The following is a 21,575-nucleotide window of genomic DNA, read 5'->3' on the forward strand; positions in this document are numbered from 1 at the left end:
ACAGACCCCATTCCTTTTGATGATGTCTATTCTTCAGCACTGAGCATTTTGGTTATTTTTTTGCCTTATTGTATCAATAAGACATTAAATAAGAATCAAAAATACACGTATTCATACAAAATGCATGATGAGCCACAATCCTGAATGCTTTAAACCGCGTAAATGTGGGAATAAATATATTCAGGTATCAGGTTTTCCCTTTTACCAAAAGTAGGCTTATTCTCCTGAGCTCTGTAGAAGGCACATTGTTGCAAAAACAACTTGTAAATTAAAGTCAGAATCCATCTAAGCAAAGCCTTCCTCTTTCTTAAAGACATGATTACACTTGTTATGTTGTATATATTTCCTCTTAAAATAACCCGTTACTTGCTTTACAGTACAGTGAGCTCAAACAGTGTGGGTGGAGTTGACCCTTAACCTAGGCAGTATTAGTGGCATACACTCTGGCCACTGAGTTATAGATGATGGCAACATGGGGAAAGCAGTCACAGGGACTGTGGCGAGTTGTCACACTCCCAGAAAGCACTTAGAGCCCTGAACTCGTGGCCCAGAAAAGCCTATGAAAAGCGGAAACACTGTCATGGCTCTCTCTTGAAGGCTTTACTCGCTAGGAGTGTTTTAACAAGGCCTGGAAACCTTCTTACTCTGTGAGCACTGATTCAGAAGTGTTCATGGCACCAAGAACTGAAAGCTGGCACTGAATGCTTGCTCATATCAGATTCTTGGTGTGATGTCCTTTGATGAGATTATTTCCTGATTTATGTCATAATTTTGCTGATTTCACACTGTATTTTATATTGGCAGTGTTCTGTCTCGGTGTGTAAATGTGACATATTCATTTAAATAGACTAGTTAGGATAAACTGGTGGCACTGGAACCAAAATGTTTGCCACCGCAAGGGAGAAGTTTTCAAATACCGGTAATACCAAGCTAAGCTCTTAACTGGCTGTTGAATTTTCTGCAAAAGCAGTTGTATCTTTAAAATACCGTACTAATATTGCTGCAGAGGGATGTCAAGAGAGTGCGAAGTACGAGTGTAGAGAACCAGCACTATATGGTTGGACAAGTCATGTGGGACGTCTTTACAGCCCAGATTTAGACACCACTACTTCCCTCTGGAGTTTTGATCCACAAACAGAAATACTGTGCATTGTATGGTGGAGCCCTAGTTTTACTTATACCCTCCTTAGCCAGTCTGCACTTTAAGAAAGTCTTTGTATAATTTAAAATGAACTCAAAATGGCTTCTTCATCTTGTCATGTGTATTTATGTGTGCCTAACACGGCAGTCGTGACCAAACCAGTGGTGCTGGAGTAAAAATGGACACTCGTGTAGGAACGACATGCACTCGAGCAGCGAGGAGAGGGGGTGCCAACCTGTCCCCCTGCTCTACGCTCATGGCTTCCAGGAAGAGTTGTCATTCCGCTGTGTCACTTTGTCACTCACTCAGGCTACCACTCCTCCTCCGCCTCCTCCTCCTCCTTCGCTTCATCTAATTTCCACCCTCCACTCCTCCATCCATCATTATGCATGGCCTCCACCTGTTTTGCCCCGTGCACGCCATTCCCTGCTCTTTCAGAAAGTGTATGTGTGTGGCTTGCATGTGGACGTGCCTTGTGATTTGTGGAAGGCCTTGGACGGACCCTGGCCCTTGAAGGGCAACACAGGGATGGAAACGGCGGCGTTGCTGTGACGTGGCTGTGGGAACGGGGACAGGGGCAGCTCTGAGGGAAAGAAAGAAATGTCAATGTAGGAAGAGGCTCAGCACACACACACACACACACACACACACACACACACACACACACACACACACACACACAGACTCACACTTAACTGTACTGACACTTCAGCACTCTTACACACTTCACTGAATACAGTTCAGACCAGCACCGTTGACATCATCCAACTCCTACCATCTTTCTGTGTTCCGCTCTCCTTTCTTTCTCATTTTTTTTCTTGCTCTTACACTCCCATTCCTCTCCATTTTTTGCTGTCCCTATTTACCCCCTTGCCCTCACTTCATGTTTCACACTGTTCTTTTTTCCTTTTCTCAAATCTTATTCCTTACTTTCTTTTTTCTCCCTCCCTGCCTCTCCTCCCTCCTACAGAGCCCTCAGTGATCCCATCCAATGCCGGCGTGGTGGCAGGAGCTGTGATTGCCTCCCTGCTGGCCCTCCTTTTGGTCGCCGCTCTCACCGCAGTGCTTGTCACCCGTAGCCGCAGGCAACAGCAGGGTTACCGTGCCAATGGCGGCAGTGACATGAAGACGCGCATATTTGGCGGCGGCAAGAAGGCAAGCAAGAACGGCACGGGTGGAGGCACGGGCAGCGGTGGAGTGGGGGGCAACAACAATGGTCCCATCTACGTTTACAACGAGAGCTCATCCCACCAGGGCCTCGGAGAGAAAAACAACCACCATCAGCCGCTCACCATGGGGGGCCGGCCTGAAGTTGTCACCACTACACCCACCGCCCAAGATATCCTGCTAAGCAGTGAATTAGACGACGCAGAAAGGAGGAAGTTTGATGAGCTGGAGGAGGAGGAGAGGTATGACCACTTCGGCGGAGGGGCCCCCATCCTACAGCTTCGCCCTCCGCATGACCAGGACGATATCATTGGCGATTACCTGGATGATGACATGGAGTCACAGCGAGATGGCTCCGTCATCTCACGGACTGCTGTCTACGTATAGAGGAGGAGGAGTGGAGAGGAGGAGGAGTGGAGAGGAGGAGGAGGAGGAAGAGGAGGATGAGAAAGAGGAGGGATGGAGGATCCCTCCCGAGGATTTTGTGGCTCCAGGGTCTCGTCCCTGTCTGATACAGAAGAGAAAATAATACCACTTTTATTTTTGACAAATGATTTTAAATATAGCCTATTATTAATCACAGTGCAGCCCCAGAATGGACTGAATGAACTGGAGGGTGTGGGTATTCTGAAAGGAGCATTGCTGTTGTCTGGTCCCTAAGAACTGAAAATCAAACAGAGAAAAGAAACAACCTGTCTCCCGCTGCTTCTGTTCGTGCTATCGCTATCACTGGGACCTTGACAAGGACTCTTGACAGACAGAATAAAAGAGAGAAACTATGTAGTGTGGAAATAGAATCATGGAATCATGACACAAGCTAGGCTACAGAGAAGGCAACTCACTTGCATATTCACTCTTATCTTCACCAAAACAGTAGAAATGGATGGGTTTGTCGAGCAGTTATGTGTTGCCTTCTATTCTCAGTCCTCCTGTGGGGAACTTTTTGTGTTGGTAATGCGTTGTGTGGTGACAGCTGGTGGTTAGTTAGTAGCTAGTGAAGGGTTGGAGGAGGAAAAGGTTTGAAGGTGTAGACAGTAACCATCAGGCAGTTTAGGAAAGAGAACAATGTGTTTGCTCATGTCTGCTGGCGAGTTTTCATTTCTTCTCTCTCTGCCTTCCTATCAGACTTAAAAAAAAAAAAGAAAAAAAAAACTATCTGCAAACTATCAACAATTGAGGACTTTCTTGTATTTACACAATTTCAAAGGATATTATGTTCTGTGCAAATACCAGAGCAGCTGAATTTAAAGTATGCTCGCGGAGTGTTTGATTTTAAGTTCTTAAAAAGTATTTACATGCAAACTTTTGTTCTGTGCTTGGAGGTAAGAGACGGTAAACAAGAGATGAGGGAATGAGGTGTAGCCGATCTGACAGGGTCAAGGGATGGAGAGAGGGATGCAGGAGGACTGGAGAGAAGCACGTCTCTTCTTTTCTTTTCCTCCTCATCCCCGTCTCTTCAGAGCGCTCCTGACAGGAGGAGCTTGATTGGTAATGAGCCGTGAAGTCGCTCGCTTAGCCGAGACCAACAGATTGCCACCACTTATCGTTTATGACGTGGCAACCCCTCACCCACACCCGCCCACCTCTATCTCTCCATCAGCCCTCCGTCTTCCCCATCCCTCTCTCTCTCTCTCTCTCTCTTCATCCTTCGCTCCCGGAGTTTATGGGGAGTTTATGATTTATCCGGGGCAGTGTCGAGGTCAGGGCCACGGAGAGCAGGGGAGTATTTTACTGCTCCTGATGTGTCAAACGCCCCACTTACTCTATTCCAGCCCGGCCTGCTCTGACATGCCAGGACTGACTAATCCACCTGGCGTGGCCACCTTCACTCCACAGCTTGGACACTACAGCCTCCTCCCATGCTTTAGTAAATGGCCGGATGTAACAGAAACCCACCTCCAAAGTACGTCCGTGTCAGGTTAGATGGATTTTCAATAAGATCATATAATGTTTCTTCCTATTAGCGGATGCTGTTAAATGTAGTGAATTGATCGGGAAACATAAAAGGTTGTGTCCACAGCGAAGCTCTGCGAGTCATATTGACTAACAGGCAACAAGCGGTGAAATGGCCCTTTTATGATGCAGCTTCAGGGATGATTATTTCCCGAATGTTAATTTATTCTTCTAATCAGCCACCGGAGGCCCACTCAGGCAAATGTTACTCGTGGCTACTGTACACTGTTGTCTTTGAGGCTCGGTGTACGTATGTTTTAATGCGTCACTGTATCTGTGTAGCCACTGGATGACTGTGATGGACAATCTTGGAGAGAAGCTCTGCTCAAGCTCCTTTAATCATGCTTTTTCCTGGCCCTCTAATGAACTCCCCTGTGACCCGCTAAGATTCTGGTGAGTGCGGCTCTCGATGACTGTACTGACCTCCGTAAAGCCCAGCCAAGATCTGGGTTGCAGTTCGCTGCAGGTCATGAGGTCAAATGCAGGGTGACCCATCGCCAAGGGCAAGGATGGCTACACTTATTCACATTTCTTATCATAGCCGCTTTTAACCTTGAACTATAGATGTGAGGAACACTTGCATACAGTCCGTGTATCTACATGCGGTGATCCTCGTTTGCCATATTGATGTCACACTGAAGGGAGGTGGAGAGAGAACAGGAGAAAGACACAGGAGGCAGATGACAAAAACTGAGACGGCTTTCAGTGTTTGAGCACCGTCTAGCATATTGTAAGCCAGTGTGTTCAATAGGATTATTGTCTAATGGCCTTAGTTTATACATAAAATGCAGCTTATGTCAACCTAGGCTACAGTAAATTTACTGAACATAGTTGATCTGTCATGACCACTCAGAATAAAAATGTATTACTTATTTTTGCACTTGTGTGTGTCACTGCAACAAAGAGAAATATGGTTGTAATACATCTGGGTCTTTGGGGGGAAAAAAGGCGATAAGGGACAAAACTGTTGTATGTACATTTTGGTGTGAGGTGTCTGTGTAGTATATATGTAAGCATCTTTATTTTTCTTGTGAAAATGTGGATATTTATGAAAATGTAAATATCAGATTGATGGAGCCAGTGTTGCCAGTGTCGTGGAAGCCAAGAGGAAGAAGTTGTGGGTTGGCTAAGCCTAAAGTTCAAATGTCTCAGAGGGCATTTAGAATGTAATTTTTAATCTATTGAATACCTTGGTGGTCTGGGAGTTGAGATATACTCAACTGCATTGAGCTGAGTTAACCTCATGCCTAAGAACTGATTTTTATTGTGAGGAAAAAAATTATATATGCTTATATAATTTTTTTTTTTTGTTGAAGTTAGCATTGCCTACATTTCCACATAATAAGCACACAACATTTTTTGCACAATTGGCTTCTCCTTCTCTTTGACAGACACCCTGCACAATGCAAAAATACCCACAGTACTCATAATTTATCAGGTAGACTGTAACCACACAAGCGTGTTGTGTCTGACTCAGCTGTGTGTGTGTGTGTGTGAGATAGAGAGAAAGTTTGTGTGTGTATAGTTGAGTGTTGTGTGTTTTTGTGATGCTTGTGGGCATTTAGACCTCTCTCACTGCCATTGGGGCTGTAACCTGAGTAGCCACCTTTTGTCACCATGGAAAACTAGCAAACTGAAGATATTATTGTGCATTTCGATGAAACACACACACACACATGCACTGTACATATACAAACGCCGAATGCAGAGAAACATTCGCCCACACACAAACACGCCTCAGTCACTCTCATTATGCTCACTCCCACAACCAAACTGTGCAGAAGACACCTCATACCTGACAACTCTGCCATCTCCTGACATAAGCCCACACAAATGCACTCGGATAGCTGCACACACACACATACACACATACAAAAACACTTCTTTATCCTCTTCTTGCTCAGTGGCTCTGTCGGACCATATACCTTGTCCTGTTACTGTGGAAAGATCCGCAGCATGATGTGTCCCCTGCTCCACTGCTTTCTATTCCCCAAATAGTTCAACCCCTTCCCGAATCAATGACCATGTAGAACAACTGCACATTCAGGGACACACACCTTTCACCCAGTGTCAGAGAAACAGGCTTTTTAGGAAACTGTTTGTCCATTCCACTTTTGTTCTACACTGACACCGACCTCCTCCACCTCCCAGATTCAGACGAATGCTTTTAGAAAGTCATAACTTCCTGCTCATTTCCAAAATGTTGTTTTGACTTCTCCTACTTCACCCACCTCCACCACCGCCTCCACAGACACACCATTTCCACCCATCTCTGCGTCCAAGTAAGGCTTGTCAGACAAAATCCTTTCAGAGAATATCTACGATCCTGGCCTGGGTCTAGCACAAAGTTAGACAGTCCAAAGACCTAATATTTTCCTTTCAAGAAGCCACATACTGTTGCTGTTTCTTTGACTCCGATCATCTGATGACTAATCAAAGCCTTAACATCTCCCATCTCACTCGCATAAAAGAAAAAAAAAACAAAAACCTTCGTGTGTACATAGTATAAATATATAAATATGTAGCAGAGAAAAGGAATTACTAATTTATGGTGTCACGTTTGTGTATTTCTCAGTGACAGCAAGCATGAAGGATTTATTTTCTCCTATTACAGTTTCTCCTCTTTTCTGTTATTTTGCAGTGCTTTATAATTTATGTTTTCTGAGTGCTTTATTCTTGACTGCTGCGCTGTGATTGCTGCCAAAAACTGGCAAATGTGCTTCTTCTATACAAATGAACTGTACACACAACAAAACAGTCTTATCCCAAAATGTGCTTTTTATTATTGACTGTTCTGTGTAAGAAAAAATCCAACAACAACAATATTTTATTCTTTTTGTATTGTTTTAATTTTGAATTTATTTTGGTCTTTGAAGAAAAAGAAAACTTAAATAGAATTGTTGTCACCATTTTGTCGTGTCTTTCTAAATTCTTTCGTATTTGGTTGCTATTAAAGATTTCTTGATTTTTGAAATGTTCCAGTGTTGTATGTGTGGTGTCTGTTTCTCCTTCTCTTCCCTCTGTCTCTTGTAACTCTTGAGGTTGGTTGGGATGACTGAGGAGCCAGATTGAATAGAAGCGCCAGTCATTGATTCTCACTGATTAGATTTATAGATTAATTGATCGAGATATGAAGTGGCCTCTCTGTCTCTTGTCACCCATCCTTCACACTCCAGACACACCACCCTCCCTGTTTGGATTTTTCACTCTCATTTCCTGGTCTGGCTGTTTGTCTCGTTTCAGTTTTGATAAATCTGTGTGCGTGTGTCAACAGAGGTGTGATAACAGGCTTATGGGAAACTGAGCCTGGGAATAGGGGTAGCCATTTTGTCATAGCCACAATTGTCCTGTCCTCCAGCTCCACCTCACCCGAGTCCTTCTGATTTGTTTATGTATCCTGGTTGGCTGCTGTAAACTTGCTGCCTTGGTAACAAGTATGTAGGAGACTGCTGTAGATGTTTCAAGGGCACGTTTTTCTTCCAGGTTTTTTCACCTGAGCACACGGTTAATGAAGACTGATGATGCAAAGCACATATGCACTCGTATTTCAAGATGCATATATATATAATCATTATATTTCGAGGCTACCCAACACCTCTCAGCCAAATACTGTACACAGACAGACAGACAGAGAGAGAGAGAGAGAGGGAGAGAGAGAGAGAGAGGGAGAGGAAGGAAGGAGTAGAGGAATGTGATGCTTTAGCTTCAGTGGTTTTCCTGGAGGGGAGGCAGTTTGTGTTTTCAGTTGGGGAATGTGCCGGCCAAGCTGAAACTCAGTGAATGGAGTGCCTCTCAAAGGCCACATTGTTTGAACTCTGACTAAACCAAACTGGTTTGGTCAAATTTTAACAGAAGGGCATGCAGAGGTCTGCCCATGCGTGTACATGTTTACGCATGTGAGTGAATGTGCATGTTCACGCGTGTATGTGCACCTGCCTCATTCGGTTTACATACAAGTACCGCCTTTGTGTCTCCCACCAGCCGATACAATCAAGCTCTGCCGCTAACATCCCCACGATGGTGACAGTTGGTTTATAGCAGTTATGGCAGCGTGTCCTCGATGCTTGCCTGGTGCTTTGATGCCATCATGTATCTGTGTGTCATCCTGGCTCCTTGTCACAGTTCATTTTTGTTGCAGGCTTCTTCTGTCAATGCACAGCTATTTACTGTGAGTCCAGCCCACCATCTGGCCTCTCTAATTGCTTTGGATTTGAGGCTGGCGAGATAGAGAGCGCTTGCACACACAGAGAGACACACACACACACACACACACAGGCAGACAGACACAAACACTCTTAACTCCTTTGGTTTTCTAGCTGAATGTAAAAGACTCGAGCACAGCAAAAAGGCTTTTAAGCCGCAGCTTGTGCAACACTTGCATTTTTGTCTGTGTTTGTCACAGAAAAAAAAAATGCAGCACACATGAAAGAGTTGAACACAGGACCTGGCCTATTTGAGCTCTGAGCAAATAACCTGGATCTGAAGCCAAAGTGACAGCAGCTACGGCAAGCGCCACCACTGTGTTCAACATTAGCTTACAGTGATGAGACATGGTGCGGTGCCCTTGGGCATTCCGGCTAGCTGGTAGTAGCGTTGTTAATACCAAGTTGTGTGTGTGTGTGTAGGCGTGTATTGAACTGAGCATGTGAGTGTGTTCTTTGGTCAGTGTACTAAAGAAGTATATTCATGTGTTTAGGCACCCGCTGAGGGCTTTGCTGGGTTGCAGCCTGATCAGATTTCCACAGGATGTTTTGTGTGTGAAATTACTTAGGAACCTAAGTGTTCATTTATCAGATAGTTTGATAGTTTGTATGCGTTTGTGGGTGAGCGTAAATCTGTGTGTTGAGGCTGTGATTGTGTGTGTTGCATGCACGTGTTTCACACATGTATGTTTGTGCATGTATATAACTTCCAGCTCTGGCAGATGTTGATTAAACATCTTTGATGTGTGCATGTGTGTGTGTGTGAGTGGATTAGCACACACACACACACACACACACACACAGCCACACACCCACTTTGGGCTCTCTCTGCTGATAACTGCTAGCACAATGCTCCTCATTTAACCTCTCACCCTCCAGCTCCAGACACGACTAATAAATCCCAGAGTGAGTGATGAATGGCCGGGACTGCTGCATGTATGTCTGAGTGACAGATGTGGTGACCGGAGCCTTCACAGGGATTAAAGCAAGTGTCTACCTCTGACCTCAATTATGAAAGTAGTTTCCTGCATATTTTTGTTGGCTTTAAAGCGACTGACTTTTCTTTTTCTCTTGCCTGCGCTGAATCATCAAATCTCCAGCTGTGTGTGTCATACAGTTGTGTTAAGTACTGTGTTCTTAAACTGTCTCTTAAATGTGATGTGTATCATCCAGTTTAGGGCTTATGGAGACAAAGTAATTAATGAGTACAAAAAGAGTCTACATGTGGGACTCTTTGACACAGCAGTGCACTAAATGCTGGTGTTTAGGTGCGATAATTTTTACTGTGTTCACTATCTTAGTGTGTTAGCATGCTGACATTAGCTAATAAGCATTAAACACAAAGTACAACTGAGTCTGATGGGGATGTCACTAGTTTGGTCATAAGCCAAATCTTGACCTTGATGATGGCACTGGCAGAAAAGAGTAGGGATCACCTGAATTAAATGATGCTGTGATAGAGAAACGGCACACAGCATCACAGCATCCACCCCCAACAGAGTGGGTGTACCCCTGCTTTTAAAGTAAAAGACAAAAATGGTAAAGAAATTTGTGACAAAATGTGAAGAGCCAGAAGAAAATTTTCATCAGGAATCATCTTCCAGGGTCCATAAATGTCAAAATACAAAATTTAATTTCAAACCATCTCAAGATTTGTTGAGATATTTCAGTCTAGACAACTCTGTCATCTCTAAAGCCAGTCATTACAGCCTGCATTGTTCATCTGATGTGGATATAAACACCCTCAAATTAAAGATGTGAGTCAGTGAGTAAACCTCAAAGTCATTGTGCAAAGTCTAAACGTGAACACTGCATCACTGTCGTAATCATACGTGGTCTGTGGTCCCAATACTTGGGGCACTGACTGTGCTTTATTTTCACTTATTCACCCTATCTGTTGCCTTCCCTGATGAAATTGCTCACTTTCACACTCCTGTTGAAATTAATTTAAATCAATATATATATATATATATATATTTTAATTCAGTTTGGAGTTCTTAATTTCACACTCTCTGAGCCAGTTTGTGACAAATTTTGGCTTGTTGACAATTTGGGAGTCAATATGTGCAACCAACCGATTTGGTTTCTGACTATGGTGGTTTGAGAAGATTAAATTAGATATTTTCAGGGCACAGGATATAATGCCGTTGGTATTTCTGTTTGTTGTTTGGAAAGCAGATTCTGTCTGTTCTAATCTACTGTCTACTCGTAATTTGGTAACTTTTATGGAGTTTGTTTTTAGTGAATACTAGGAGGGCTGCAGCTTCAGGCAACAAACACTCATCCGCTGTTTACTCTTATTACGATGTTAAAGGGAGAGCCATGTGCATGAGTAGATGCCCGTTTCCTTCTGTGGCGTGATTTGGTAGATGAAAAATAGTTCCTATACGAAACTGCTCACAACAAAGTCTGTGGATTATTTTGAGTAAGCAGGTCGTGATTTCTGAAAAGAGCTTTGAGCACCACAAGCCAAGTGCCATCTAGTTCCTTCATGTGCGAGAGAAGGCAGACCTCTCCAAAACAAGTGAACTCACACCAAAACAGTCTTGATGGATAACTAGCACTTTAGGAAAGAAGTTCCTAAGATATTGATGAAATGCATGTGAGAATAATAGCTCCTACACACCTTAAAAAGCAGTGCCCATGAACGGTGTGTCACAACATCAGTTTTGACAAAAATGTCCTTTCGAAGTAATGAATGTTTATTTTGAAAAAAGTGGGTGCTTTAAAGCAGCAGACTGGCAAATGTGTTTCTTAGAACAGAGTATTATTATCATGTTGAGCAAGGTGAAAGCAGAGCGCAGAGGAAGTTACATTTGTAAATAATCACAGGAAATTGGAAATTGTATCATTCCTCTTCCTAAAGCGGTAAGCGATAACATCTGATCTTCTGGCTTTTGCTTATTCAGTTGTACACAGATGCATGTCTGCCACACACACACACACACACACAGACACACACACACACACACTCTCAGACAGACAGCCAGGGGAAGTGGATGCTCCTATTTCCCCTGGAGGCCCCTGGGCATTTACTCTTCCTGTCCCGTGCTGACAGGGCTGGAGGTAGGTGGGTGGTTGCAGTGCATTGTTGGGCAGATGAGGCACATCTCTCCGGGGGTAGCGCATGCTTGGCTTACTGCTGGGAGGTCAGAGAAAGGCAGGAAAAGAGGGATAGAGTGAGAGTGAAGGGAGGGGTGTGATGGTTGGAGGAGAGTGAAAGGGATGGAGGGGTGAGGTCTTAGGCCTTGTGTCTTGACGACAGCTACACAGAGCATAGCCGGCACATACATTTAACAGTGACTAGTGACAGACTGAATAAAAGACGAAAAGAGAAGGAGTCAGGGAGTATGGAGGGAGCAAAAGGACAAAACGTAGAACAGAGAAAGGGAGGATAAGCCTGATTAAAGATGAAGTGGAGACGCTTGAGTGAAGGGAGGAGGACGATGAGGGCTGAGTTGTTACAGCTGTGTTGATTTAGCTTCTCACAGATCAGATTGTGTGTGTGTATGTGTGTGTGATGGAGGGAGAGAGGCAAATGGGAAAGAAGCTTTTACATCGTGAGAGAGCTGCTGACCTCGGCGCACCTGCACAAACACCCACCATCACCAGATGAAAAATACAGTGTGTGTGCATGTGTGTTTGTGAGTTAAATAAACCCCAAAAGGTCTTCATGCTGTGACTTACCTGGAACAAATCCTGTTCTAGAAAATACAAAAACAAAGAACATTATGTGAATGCATTATGACCACCAGGGAGTGTAGCTTTGAGCTAAGTGTGCATGTGTGTGTGTGTTTGTGCGTGACACTGTGGGTATGAATAAAAGAGATTTATATCAGGGAAAGAATGGTTTGTTGCTGCTCCTAAGAATAGATTCTGTGACGGAAATGATTTTGATGCTGTATGCAAGCCTGTGTGTCTGTGTCTGTGTGTGTATTTGTGTATGTGTGTGTGTGTGTGTTTCTCATTTTGTGTATTTGCCCTGGAGTGCTTTGCAGATCAAATGCACTTGCTGTTTAATTCACCGTCTCAACAGGCAGCTCTTACAAAGTGTGTGCACACGCCGGCGCATGCGCGTCCACATAACCTCAGATACAAACATACAGAACGGGAGATGAATTATGGAGATGAAAACGAAATAAGTCCGCAAATATTTGGTCTTAGGTACTCAGGGTGCCTTTCTGGGGGCTGCTAAGTCCATAGTAAATTGTGGATGATTGTGCTCATGTTCATTTGAGCATGTAACTGCTGTGCAGATGTTCGCCTCCTTGACAGTACAGAATATGCATGCAAATGTATGTTTTTTTTCCCTGTGTGGGAGTTTATCACAAATGTTTTCTGAGTGCCGCTGAACAGTTTGTGCTGCTATGTTTTTCCTCATACAAGGTTTCCAAATGTCATTCAGACTGAATTATATCATGGCCCATGCTGTTGTAATTATACTAGTCTGCGCAGTCAGTTACCATTGCGTATGTATTTATGCGAAACGGCTAAAATCACTGTCATGATATTAACGAGAGCATTTTGTCACCTTATGAAAACAAATGACAGCGAAATGACATAAATTAATCAATGTTCAGCGCAGACAAAACTAAAAACAAAAATGTCAATAACTAATTTTGTCAGTTTTTTTTTGTGAGATAGGACTTCCTTCATCTTGAAGTAAAGATATATATATATATATATATATATATATATATATATATATATATATATATATATATATATATATATATATATATATATATATATATATATATATATATATGAAGTTCAAGTAGTAGTGACAACACTGTTTTATTTAACTTTTCATTCTGTTGCTCACCACCGTGCAATAATACTATGTTATCAAAATATTATTGTTCATATATTTTTATATGATTTGTTCCATCATGGTACTTTCTCTTTGTGTTACATATTCTATACCATACGTATCATTTAGTGTTTATATTTTGTGCACTGCACACACATATGTATTGTATTTATTACTCTTACGTAGATTTATTTAAAGTGTGAGGTACCGTTCAGAATGATTAAACTGAATAGAAAGTCTGTCTGTGGAGAGGATAGAACACAATGACAGCTCAATACTGTAGCTTTCTTGGTATTGTTAATTTGGACAAAATGATCTGTGTCTGCTGGTACATGCAGTACAGTACGGTGAAGTGATGGAGTGAACTGGACTGTGCCTTCATCTGCCTGGAGTGATGTTATCTGCACTGGCCGGTTCCCCTGTAGGGTTTAAGTCTTCTCTGCTTCCTTTGTTTGACATTAAGTAACAGCCACAGTGAAGAGAGGACTGTCAAAACTTCATAAAACTGTGTCTGTCTGCTCATGTGCATGTGTCAGCTCCTCCTTTATATCCACAGACTGCCTGCCCATTCATCTGTCTGTCATCTTATCTAGACATCTCTTCTCCTGTAATCACTGCTTCTGCCCCATCCTCTTCACTGACGCTCCTATCTTCTTATCGTCTGCCGTGGACTAAATGGTAGAGTATTGTGAATCTGTTAAAGAACTGTATGGGGGGGTGTGTGTGTGTGTGTGTGTGCGCGCGCACCTGCAGTTCTTTATGTGTGTCTTTGTATTACTACATCCAGCACAGCCCAGCCAGTGCTGGGGTGTAAAATCCTCTCTAATCATTCCATTTCTCCTTTATCATTTCCAACACACATCTCCAATCACTTACTACTGGACCCAGAGGCATCATTTTAAAGAGGAAATACATTATTGATTTAACCCGTTAATTAGAGAAACAGAAATCTGTATGCACAACATCAAACTGCTCCAAGCTGTTAAGTCTTTGGTGGAGGTATCTTACAGGTACTGCTTTTTACTTTAGCCGGTTTGTGTTTACTTGTTTCTCTGTGTCATGTGGATTTGTACAGCATTTGTGGGGTGGGCGGGGAGAGTCCTGGATGTCTTTAACCCCTCCTCTCCTTCAGGATGTCCTCAGTGAGTCACCTGTCGCTCGGCTCCGCAGCCGAGGCATCATGGGAATCAGCCCCGACTCGCAGATGAAGTGCACTCTATAATGTGAGAGGAGGGAGAGTTGAGAAAATTGCCATGCGAAGCACAATCGCGCTGCACCGTCCGCTGTCCGTTTAACTGTCAGCTTAGGGCAGAGATAGAATAAAACAGTCTTGAATGGACAAAAGGTCTTATCTTAGAGACGGAAATGAAATGTTATTCAAATGTGGCTTTTGGCATCGTAGGGGCTCTACGTGAAATATTTACAAACACAAGTCAGTGATTGGCCTCACAAACGTGGGCGTGATGTGATGTTTCCCACCTTGACAGTAGTAACTGGTTCATCCCCAGCCTCAGGCAACTAATCTGACCAGCCTGCCTTCAACGGGAGCGACGGGCGGACACATCGATGCCCGAATTACGCTCTGTTCACCGTGTTTGATCGCTGGAATTTCTTTGATGTGCGCTAACAACAGGCTATAAGCTTGCGAAAACAATAAATGGCACTGAGCATTCACAGAGTGCGTGAATTCAGGTTTCACGTTTCGATTGATTTATGTTCCAGTACATTTCAGTTTTTTCAGAGTCATTACCCTCCCAGACGACTGGAAGATTGAGGCAAACAGTACTCTAACAAACACCTCTGGTTCGATCTTCATATCTGGTCTGTTTACCTTCTTACGTTTGTGCAATGGTTTACATCCTCTCTCTGAGCGTGTGTGTTTGTCACTGTATGACTCCCAGTTATTTATCTGTGTATTACAAACACTGTCCAGGTACTGCTCGCAGGTTGTTTATCCTCTATAGGTTCCCACCACGCTGATATATGGAGCTGTTACATTTCTATATCACAACACTCACACAGCAAACACACTCTCATACTGTACTGCTGTACTCTGTTTGTAATGGCGTGTGTCTGGCTGTGTTAAAAGGGCAAGCATGTGCGTTGACTTTCGTTTTTCTCCAGTCGTTTATCCTATTTAAGGCCCTTTACTCGGCTGTCCTCCTCTTAATGGCACTTTTACTCTAGTGCTTCAGGGTTTTCTCTCGCCCAATTTCTATTCATTAGTGTGGGTAGGTAGGAGCGGGAGGAAGAAACCGAAGTGTGTTCAAATGTGGCTTCCTCCCCGTTTATATAGCAGCATTAGTATCCCTTGTATTAATATGGCAACAACTGAAGATTGTCTTTGTTTGTGATTTATCCTCAGATCATTTTTTTGATTTATCATGTGATTTGTATAATCAGAATCAAAACATAAAGGTTAAGTTAAAGTTAAATTCAGAACTTCTAACTTCTTCTTGTTTTTTGCTGACTGGTGGTTGAAAACTTAAAGTTATTTAGTTTATTGTCAGAGTGAGATGAGACAAAGAAAAGCTCACAATTTAGAGGATGGAGCGAGGAAATCTTTGTAGCCTTTGTTTGGACAAATGATTAATCAGTCATCAAAATAGATGCAGATTTGTTTTTGTTTTACTGATAGGTTATAACTGTGACGTTTTTCTTTTTGTTTAGGAAGAAACGTGCTCTCGATGTACATTCTGATGTAGCAAGACTTGGCTAGAAACGATAGAAATTTGTTTTTGTCACCTTCAGCTCCAGTAACGCAGACAGGAAAACGGTAAATATGGCTAAATCTAATGTTTATTGGTGCGCGGCATTGTATGATCTTATATTCTTTGTGTGTCCGTGGCGGCCGTGTGTGTGTCTGTCTGTCTGTCTGTCTGTGTGTGTGTCCATCCCTCTCAGTGAGTAGGCAGCGTATTACTTGTCTTGGTGCAATGAGCCAGGCCTTGTATTAGGCAGGTTGAGCTGCAGGGGGAATTTTGTAACACTTGACCTGTTTCACTGAGTCATTTGTGTGGATGGAGAAGAGAGGGAAAGACGAGCAGGGAGACATCGTGCGAGCCAAGGAGGGGAGGGCAGCAGAAGTGGTTAGGGGTGATCGGAGGGATGAGTGACAATGAAAAGTGATTGCGAGAGGGAGAGAGAACAACAGCTGGGGGAGCCGCAGGGAGGAAAAATGAGATGACAGCGCCTTCATATTTCTTCTTTTTTACTTCCTCTTTCTCTCACCCATCCCTCCATCCCTGTCCTTCATTCAGCGGCCTCTCAGGCAGGGCTGGCTGAGTTGCCTCACTCCTCATTACTCACCCCTTCAGCCTTAAAGGTCATAAGCACAACCTTAGCACTTTAAAATGAAGGAATAGCAAACTTCTTTATGTAACTGTTGCTGCCCTGTTATTGGCGGTTTTGTGTGTGTATGCACATGCACAATCCCACTTCCTGTGGGTCTTGGTGCATGTGCTCTTGGAAATATTTGATGCCAGCTCTCGACATAGATATTAATAGCGTAGTTTTTCATTTTGGGGAGCTCAGCTGGTGGTCTCCTGCCTTGGAGGAAGAGTTTAAGCTGTATATCCACATCACTGACTACTTATTCTTTCTCTGTCCTCCTCCTCCTCACATTTCTGTCTGCTTGTTATTCACTTCCCTTTGCATGTAATGAGCATAAGGACAACGAAAGACATATGTTCATGGGTGTGTTAAAAGGTCAGATCACCCCAATAACAAATTAAATTATTGTTGGTCTAGGCTTTGAGGGATTTTAATGTAGTCGCGTTTCCAATGAATATCCCCTATGTACTACTCTCTGGTAAATTAATAGTCCCCACATGCATGTGATCAGATCTTAGCCAAGGAAAATGCAGTCTACCCAGCGTGTCCAAAAAATCTTCTCAGCATGCTGAAAAGTCACCTAACTCCACCTCTTCCTGCTCAAGCCCCGAGGAACGGAGCTGTGATGTGATTGCAGCCGCTGCATTCATCGTGGGACACACACTGGCCCAAAAATCATTTTTCTCCTAAACAATCATCAGAAAAGAAGTGACAGCAAAACTGAGAAAACATTTTTCTGAGCGTTACAAACCCAACAAAATGAGTTTTATTATCAGAATAAATCAATTCAGTCCAGTAACATTTGGAAAGTCTAGAGGAGCTGTGATTAAATTATTTTATCTCATTCGTCTTTGTGGACAGCTCACAGAAAGTTAACAAGTTCAGGTGGAGAAGGACTCCAATGTGTGTGCTTTCCTACGAATGAATGGGGAGCCATCTTTGAACAAAGTGTCCAGTTCTTCTCAACACATCCATGTTTCTGCCAGAGCAAACCCTACAAGCAGCTGCTGTAGCTATAAAATATTCCCTCACCAAGTTAATTTAAATTTGATTTTAAAATAAATGATGCTCACCCATGGAAAAGTCCAGGACCTCTTCAGTAGGTTGTATATTTAGATGCAGTATACAACCTAGTGTGAGCAGAATACCAATAACGCTTATTAACATGATGTGTAAATGGGGCCTCTCTACTGTGACTACCACAGATTTTGAAAATTCCATTCACCTCTATTTTAATAGGTTGGCAATAGAAATCTGAGACTGATAATATAGAATTTGGCCAAATAAAACCAAACCTCCCAAGATAGCAGAAGATGCATCATATATGACTTCAGTTAAGCACTGAAAGAACGTAACTTTCATTATATATAATAATGTAATACCTGAAGGAATTAATTTTTTTTAAACCTTTGAGGAATTAAATCATCTATTACGGGTTGACATTATTTCTCTTCTCTTTTTTTTTTGCTTCTTGTTTAAATGCAGGGTGGGGTGGAGTAAAAGAACTGAAAAAAAAATCCTCTTGTCTCCCTCTCCTCTCCGTAAAATCTGCTTTCATTACCCTCCTTGTCCCCCGGTCTCGCTTGTCGCCTACTCTGCCACTCCTGCCACAACTGTGTACTGTAGAGTCGTAGCCCTTTCGGTTTCTGGTGTGACGGCTGACTTGGCGACGGCTGGCTGCCAGCACATCCTCTGGTGAATCGAGGCCTGCTGTCAGTCGAAAACAGAGCCTGGTGTTTGGTGACATTTAGCATTTTACTGCAAAAATTATGCATCAGTGTTGACATTCAGCCTTATGCATAAAATTCATGATGTATGTGGCACTTCCTGTAGGCGCTGCAACAGAGAGAGCGGCAAGGAGTATGTCACAGCTGAGGCACGGACACACATAACACCCCCCCACACACACACACATACACACACACACACACGCACGCATACATACAATAGCTTTACGGTATATACACATACTTATGAAAAGTCCACATGCATTCTTGTGAATATATCGGCAACCTTTATGAATACATTTGAAAATTGTCTTTCATACTTTCTTTTTCATTCTAGTGTCTTCATTATGGATTCAAGAAGAACCACCTACACCTCTACACACACACACACACACACACACCCCTCCCCAAGGTGCTTCACTTTATTCATTCTTCGCAGATTAATTCCGGGACGACACTTTTTATGATCCCCAATTTATGTCAGCAGTCAGGCAGGCCTCCCCTCACCGCTGCGTCTGCTCTTATCTCCTCTGCCTCATGTCTCTGTCTCCCTCTACATGTGCGCTCAATGAAACAATGGTACTTTCTAGTAAGGAGCAATGAGTTTGTCAGGTTTTAAAAGGAGAGGGAGACAAATGGAGGGAGGGAACGAGAGGATGTGAAGATAATGGGTTTCTGTGGTGATTAACATTCCAGAGTGGTGCGTCAAAGAAAGTGTGACTGGGCCATTGTGTCTTTACTGACAGCCAAATGAACGGAGGTCTCGGGACCGGTTTCGTCTGTGGCACGGAGGGTAATAAACATACCATGTCTAATCAACATCTCTGGTGCCAGGGTGTTTCTGTGTGTCTGAGCATCTCCGCATCTATCTGTGCATCAACCGAGAGTGACACATTCATCCTTTTCTTCTATTGAGAACAGGCCAGCATTTACACAGTGCGGCGAGTGAGATCTCAGGGAGTGAGTCAGCCAGCTAGCTGACTAACCGGTCAGTCAGCCTGTCGGGTGGTATCACCAGGTGCCTGCCACGTTGCTGTGACACACCTGTCACCTGGAGCAAGAGAAAGTGAGCTGTGCAGGTGTGTGTTTGTGTGTGTGTGTGTGTGTGTGTGTGTGTGTGTCCAGAGCAGGAAATGGAGTTAGGCAAGCCTCTGTTCTGTCAGACGAGCATCATTCCTGCTGAGCGAACGCTGATGACATATAGAATTTACTCAGCTGGTGTTAAGTGTTTCACACTCAGCTTGCACCTTTTATTTCTATCATTAACTCAACAGGTGGTGAAAACAAGTAATTCATAAATGTGTGTGGACAATAGCTACTCATAGCCTCTGTGTAGCCTCTGTTTTAAAAAACAGAAAACAGCCACTTAAGCTGTAAGCCTATAGTGACACATGCTGCAGTAATTTGTTAAATAATTGACGAGTTTATGGGTAGCAAATGAAAATTAATCATCAGCTATTCTGAGTCATTTTTCAGACAAAAATGCAAAATGCTCCTTACTTCCAGTCTCTTGGAGATTCTGTGCTTTTCTTCATCTTACTGCATGTGCTAGCAAAGTTTTCGCTTTGATTTTGAGCTGTTGGCCGCTTGTTGACTAAACAAACAAGTTGGTACTTTGGCTTTGGGCAGATTTCTTACATTTTATAGGCCAAACATGAATCAGTTAGTCAGGAAAATAATGAGCCGATATATCTTACATGGTGAACGAAAACAACAGTTGCAGCTCTAATTTCAACTGTCTACTGACGAAAACACAAAATGAAACTCAGTCAGAGCTACTCATTAGGCTCCATGGCTTCAGCTAAATCACTTGTTTTTCTTTTCTTGTTAATAAGATAAATGTAAATGATTTGCACATATTTTCCTGCGGTTTTAATAGATCTAACAAATATTTGACGGAAGCACCTGTCAAAGCTTGTTACGGTAACACAGGTGAAGGTGACCCCAATGGAAATCAAACTCCATAAACTTGACATTAGTTTGTGCCATCTTGAGCTATAAGAAGACCTAGATAAAATTCTGCCCCAGGCTTTATCATCAACATTCACTTCACTTTGCATGCTGGATATAGGCCACAAATGCCTAGCTAATCAGGTAGTCTGTCTGGAGGTCGCTCATGGATTCAGAGCAAAGATCAGTTGATTCTCCCCAGTCCCCTGACTTTGATCCTAATGTCTCATCCACCCTCAGATCAAAATGTACTTCCGACTGTTGCCTGCTGTTTCGCTGGGCCGTGCACGAACCCGCACACAGTCAGGTGTGCTTTGAAAGCTGAGCGGAGCAGACAGGTTTTTCAGCTAAGTTAAGCCATGGATTAAGGAGAAATTTACTGCCCATCTAGGTGTGTGTAATAGTATCTATTTTTGACTGCCTTCAGAGAGAAATGCCTGGTTTTCCTCAGAAAGGCATCAAAACCACTTGCATCATCCCAGGCTTTCACTTCACACAGGTGCCTTTGTAATCCACACACTCACAGACACTGTGTGTGTGCGCGCTGGGTTTTCTCTATTTATGAGCATTTCCTTGCTTGTGTGTGTGTGTTGTCTGCTCATGTGCTGTGCTGTGTGTGTGTGTGTGTACATGCATGTGACTGTGTTGGGTGTGTACGTGTGTTCTCTCTTCTGGCGTGCCTAACTGGCTCTGACACATCTGTGGCTTTTCCAGGCGAATCAGGACCGGTGCCAAACTGCCAAGAAATCAATGCAACAGACTCCTCTCTCCTCCTTTCCCCTCATATTCCTCCCTCTCCCTCTACTTAAGTCTGCCCCCACCCACCCTTTCTCTCTCTCTCTGTCTGTCTCTTCTCTCTCCTTTTTTCTCCCTCTGTCTTGCTCAGAGCCCTTATTAAAAATGGAGTGAGTGCATGCTGCATATTTAAAATGGTCATGGATGGATTTAAACGGCTGATGGTATTTAGTGTCTCCTCAGGGAGCTGCTATGAGCCCTTAAGCTGACTCCTCTGACTGGAGCCTGACTGACTGGTGAGCACACACTAAACCTCTAATAATGACTTGTGTACACACAGTGAGCCCAGCACATGCATGCATGGACGCACACACACACACACACATACAAGCAGACCTGCGTACATACATACACACACACATAGGCACATAGTCATTATAGAACATTCTGCTTAGTTGTGACACGGAGGCTGGTCACGTCTATTGTGCTGGGAACGGCCGCATTGCAATGCGCCATATATATATATATATATATGTATGTGTGTATTGTGTGTG

At 43.3% G+C, this 21,575-nt stretch overlaps 1 protein-coding gene across 2 annotated transcripts in view; it reads left to right on the top strand.

Moving 5' to 3' along the window:
- si:ch73-22o12.1 (nectin-2) overlaps positions 1-21,575 on the top strand; it is a 75,778-nt gene that overhangs the window by 39,683 nt on the left and 14,520 nt on the right. Inside the window, exon 7 of one of the 2 annotated variants that reach the window (XM_046399212.1) lies at positions 2,112-7,170. The exons of the other annotated variant lie outside the window; for it this stretch is intronic. Coding sequence (XP_046255168.1) covers positions 2,112-2,695 — 584 coding nt within the window. The 3' untranslated portion in view covers positions 2,696-7,170. Of the gene's footprint in view, positions 1-2,111; positions 7,171-21,575 lie in introns of those variants that run through there. 2 annotated transcript variants of the gene reach the window in all.

Source organism: Scatophagus argus, chromosome 9 (assembly GCF_020382885.2).
Source record: "Scatophagus argus isolate fScaArg1 chromosome 9, fScaArg1.pri, whole genome shotgun sequence".
NCBI classification, from domain to species: Eukaryota; Metazoa; Chordata; class Actinopteri; family Scatophagidae; genus Scatophagus; species Scatophagus argus.